Here is a 2,734-nt window from a genome sequence, read left to right as displayed (position 1 = left end):
CAGTTATGCAGCCTGCATCCCTTTGAGAATAAATATGACTTTCGAATGACTTTCCTCAATTAGTGTCCAGTGTATGTTCATGAGTTCTTACCGATCGTGCGGTGACTGACTGCCACACATACTCTTCAGAACATTAGATTCATCCGCGCTGGAGCACAACCCACGCAAATAGATAATTCCGCACACAGCTGCAATTCCAGGTTTTCAAACAGAGATGGCGACAAAGAGGCAAAACTTACGGACTGCAGCTTTAAGCAGATCTATTAAGTGCTTAATGTTTCCTCCACCTTGGCAAGATCTAGGTATGACTTTTGACAAGCTATAACAAAAAGACAACATTAGTAGTTTCTATAGTGTACATAATTTTAATAGTGCATGGTCAACAGTTATTTTTACACATTAATGATTCTTCCACCCTTTTCTCAAGATATCTCTAAATTTAAAACCATAAAAATGCACATTACTCTGTAAAATACAATAAAGAATGTTTTTGTTTATTATTGTTTATCATTTTTTTATCGAAAGGTTAGACGTCTCAGATGGTACTCCAAGTAAATTATTTAGGTCATAGGGATTAGGGTTGCAAAAAGATGGAAAATATCCAGTAAATTTCGGAAACATTGCAGAAATTTTGGAAACTTTCCAGGATTTTTTGGAATATTCCAGGGATTTTTTGAAAGCTTCTGGAAATTTTCCACCCCTTTGCAACCCTAATAGGGATTCATAAAGTTTGGACTACAACTATGTTTGTCCATTTTAACACGGTTTAAATACAATGTCCGAGGCTGTTCAAAATGGAAAACCCATCCTCAAACGTCCTGGAGTGGGACTTGGGATTCTTGTGACAGACTCCTCCAATCCAGGATGCGTCTTGTTAGGAAAAAGAAAAACCAAAGTTGGGAAAGGCACCTACCAGTTACCAGGAGGTCACATTGAATTCGGGTGAGTTCACTGTAACAAAAGTGCATCCGTGTGGCCTTTTACTGATGTTAACCATCCCAGTATCAAATTAGAAAGACATTTATGTTCCTCTATAATTCCTGCTTTATTCATGTTAACTTTTCTTATGTGCTAGTGCATTTAAACACATGGGTTGCATGTAAATTCATTTTAATTATCAGAGAAACTTGGGAGGAATGTGCCCAGAGAGAGGTGATGGAGGAAGCTGGCGTCCGACTGAAGAACATTCGCTTTGCATCCGTCATCAACTCCATCAGACTGGAGGAAAACTACCATTATGTCACAATCTTCATGCAGGGAGAACTGGACAGGTCTTTGTCAGCTGAACCGGTTAATTTGGAGCCAGAGAAGAATGAAGGTAAACCATTTCTTTGAATGTGTTGTTGCCTGTGTAGTCTCAGGCCCAGATGGCCCACCCACAGATCATTCATGATAGTGATAAAAATCTGTCATGTGAGACTATTGCCTGTCTCACGCCAACTTGGCAGTCACCATTACAACAGGTTTTAGCGGTTTTGAGCAAATATTAAAATGTTTTTTGAACACAGTGTAAAATAATGATGACATGGCTTTTTTTTTTTTAAAGCTTTAAAGGCTTAAATCCAATGTTTTTGTTGTTAAAATGAATAGATATATTTGACAAACTATTAATTAAGATGACATTAACATAGAATTAAAAGTGATCTACACACAAGAAATCTCTGCCCCAGCTTCAAAGTCTTGATCTTCTTGATTATATCCATCAACTGCAATCATACATTTTGACATAATCAGTTGGAGTGATATTCAGTTAATTGTAATAAGAACATATTTTAACTTTGAAAGAAACAGCAGTTTAAAAACAAACAATGACTGGTCACTTTATATTTTGTTTAGGCACACTTTTAATATCTAAATGGGTGCTTTTTGACCAGAATAAACACCAGTGTGGGCCAGACTATATGTCAATAGTCAAAACAATAGTATGGCAGCAAAAGTATCTGTAGATTTACTTGATATTTACATGTCATGCACTGTATAAAACCAAATCATCTGCTTTAGATTTCTATGGTGTACAGTATGTATGATTTATATGAGTAAGTAGTGACCAAGTATAAATTAGTTTATTTAGTATTAGACATCAATTTATTATATGAGTAGCTAATACTGAAAAATTAGTGATTCATTTTGAATTATTTGACTGTATTTGCCCAAATGGCAAGCAGCAGCAGTATTGCTGGAGTATTTCACTGAAAAGATTCAGATTCATTAATTATTTCTTTCTCAGGTTGGACATGGAGGCGGTGGGAGGATTTCCCCCCCGAAGAGCAGCTATTCTTGCCCTTAGCCAACCTGAGACAGCAGGACTTCCAGCCATTCAGAAAGGGTTAAAGGCGTTTCTGTAATTAAGACATCAACCTTATCACTCCCTGACTCACCTTAGGCCTTTTCTCACTCATTTTGAAGAGAGCTTTGACCTGTCGAAAGGACACACGCCCTGACCTTAAGTTGTGAGATTGACATACTGTACTTTCAAATTGACTGTAATGCATAATTAATTAATTACTTAATGTTATTCCAGCTTCTCAGTAGCCTAATGATTTTATTGAACACACATGTGTATTAAATTATATCTAAGGCTATTAAACTATTAGGTCTTATCAGTCAGATATTTATTTTGTACATGCCGGTAAAGTCTGTATTGAACATGTTATGGGTGATGTTATGTTCAAATATTTAGGTAACAGTTTACAATAAGGTCAGATTTGTTAACATTACTGAATGCATTAGGTAT

The 2,734-nt window shown here is 36.2% G+C and overlaps 1 protein-coding gene across 1 annotated transcript; it reads left to right on the top strand.

The window, feature by feature from the left end:
• Window positions 1–770: 770 nt before the first annotated feature.
• Window positions 771–2,734, top strand: LOC107660035 (probable 8-oxo-dGTP diphosphatase NUDT15). The gene is made up of 3 exons (XM_016449190.1): window positions 771–942; window positions 1,122–1,318; window positions 2,228–2,734. Exons 1-3 carry the CDS (start codon window positions 776–778, stop codon window positions 2,329–2,331), a joined length of 468 nt encoding a protein of 155 aa, XP_016304676.1. The 5' UTR covers window positions 771–775; the 3' UTR covers window positions 2,332–2,734.

Source organism: Sinocyclocheilus anshuiensis, unplaced genomic scaffold, assembly GCF_001515605.1.
Source record: "Sinocyclocheilus anshuiensis isolate Anshui unplaced genomic scaffold, SAMN03320099.WGS_v1.1 scaffold55, whole genome shotgun sequence".
In the NCBI taxonomy this organism is placed as follows: domain Eukaryota; kingdom Metazoa; phylum Chordata; class Actinopteri; order Cypriniformes; family Cyprinidae; genus Sinocyclocheilus; species Sinocyclocheilus anshuiensis.
Note: the sequence above shows the minus strand (reverse complement) of the source record. Positions and strands in the feature narration are given on the sequence as shown.

Excerpts from the sequence above, each read along its gene's own strand:
- LOC107660035 (XM_016449190.1), top strand. The coding sequence starts at position 776 with ATGTCCGAGGCTGTTCAAAATGGAAAACCCATCCTCAAACGTCCTGGA. Across the intron at positions 943-1,121 it reads GGAGGTCACATTGAATTCGG|AGAAACTTGGGAGGAATGTG; the intron begins GTGAGTTCACTG and ends TTTAATTATCAG. Across the intron at positions 1,319-2,227 it reads GGAGCCAGAGAAGAATGAAG|GTTGGACATGGAGGCGGTGG; the intron begins GTAAACCATTTC and ends TTTCTTTCTCAG.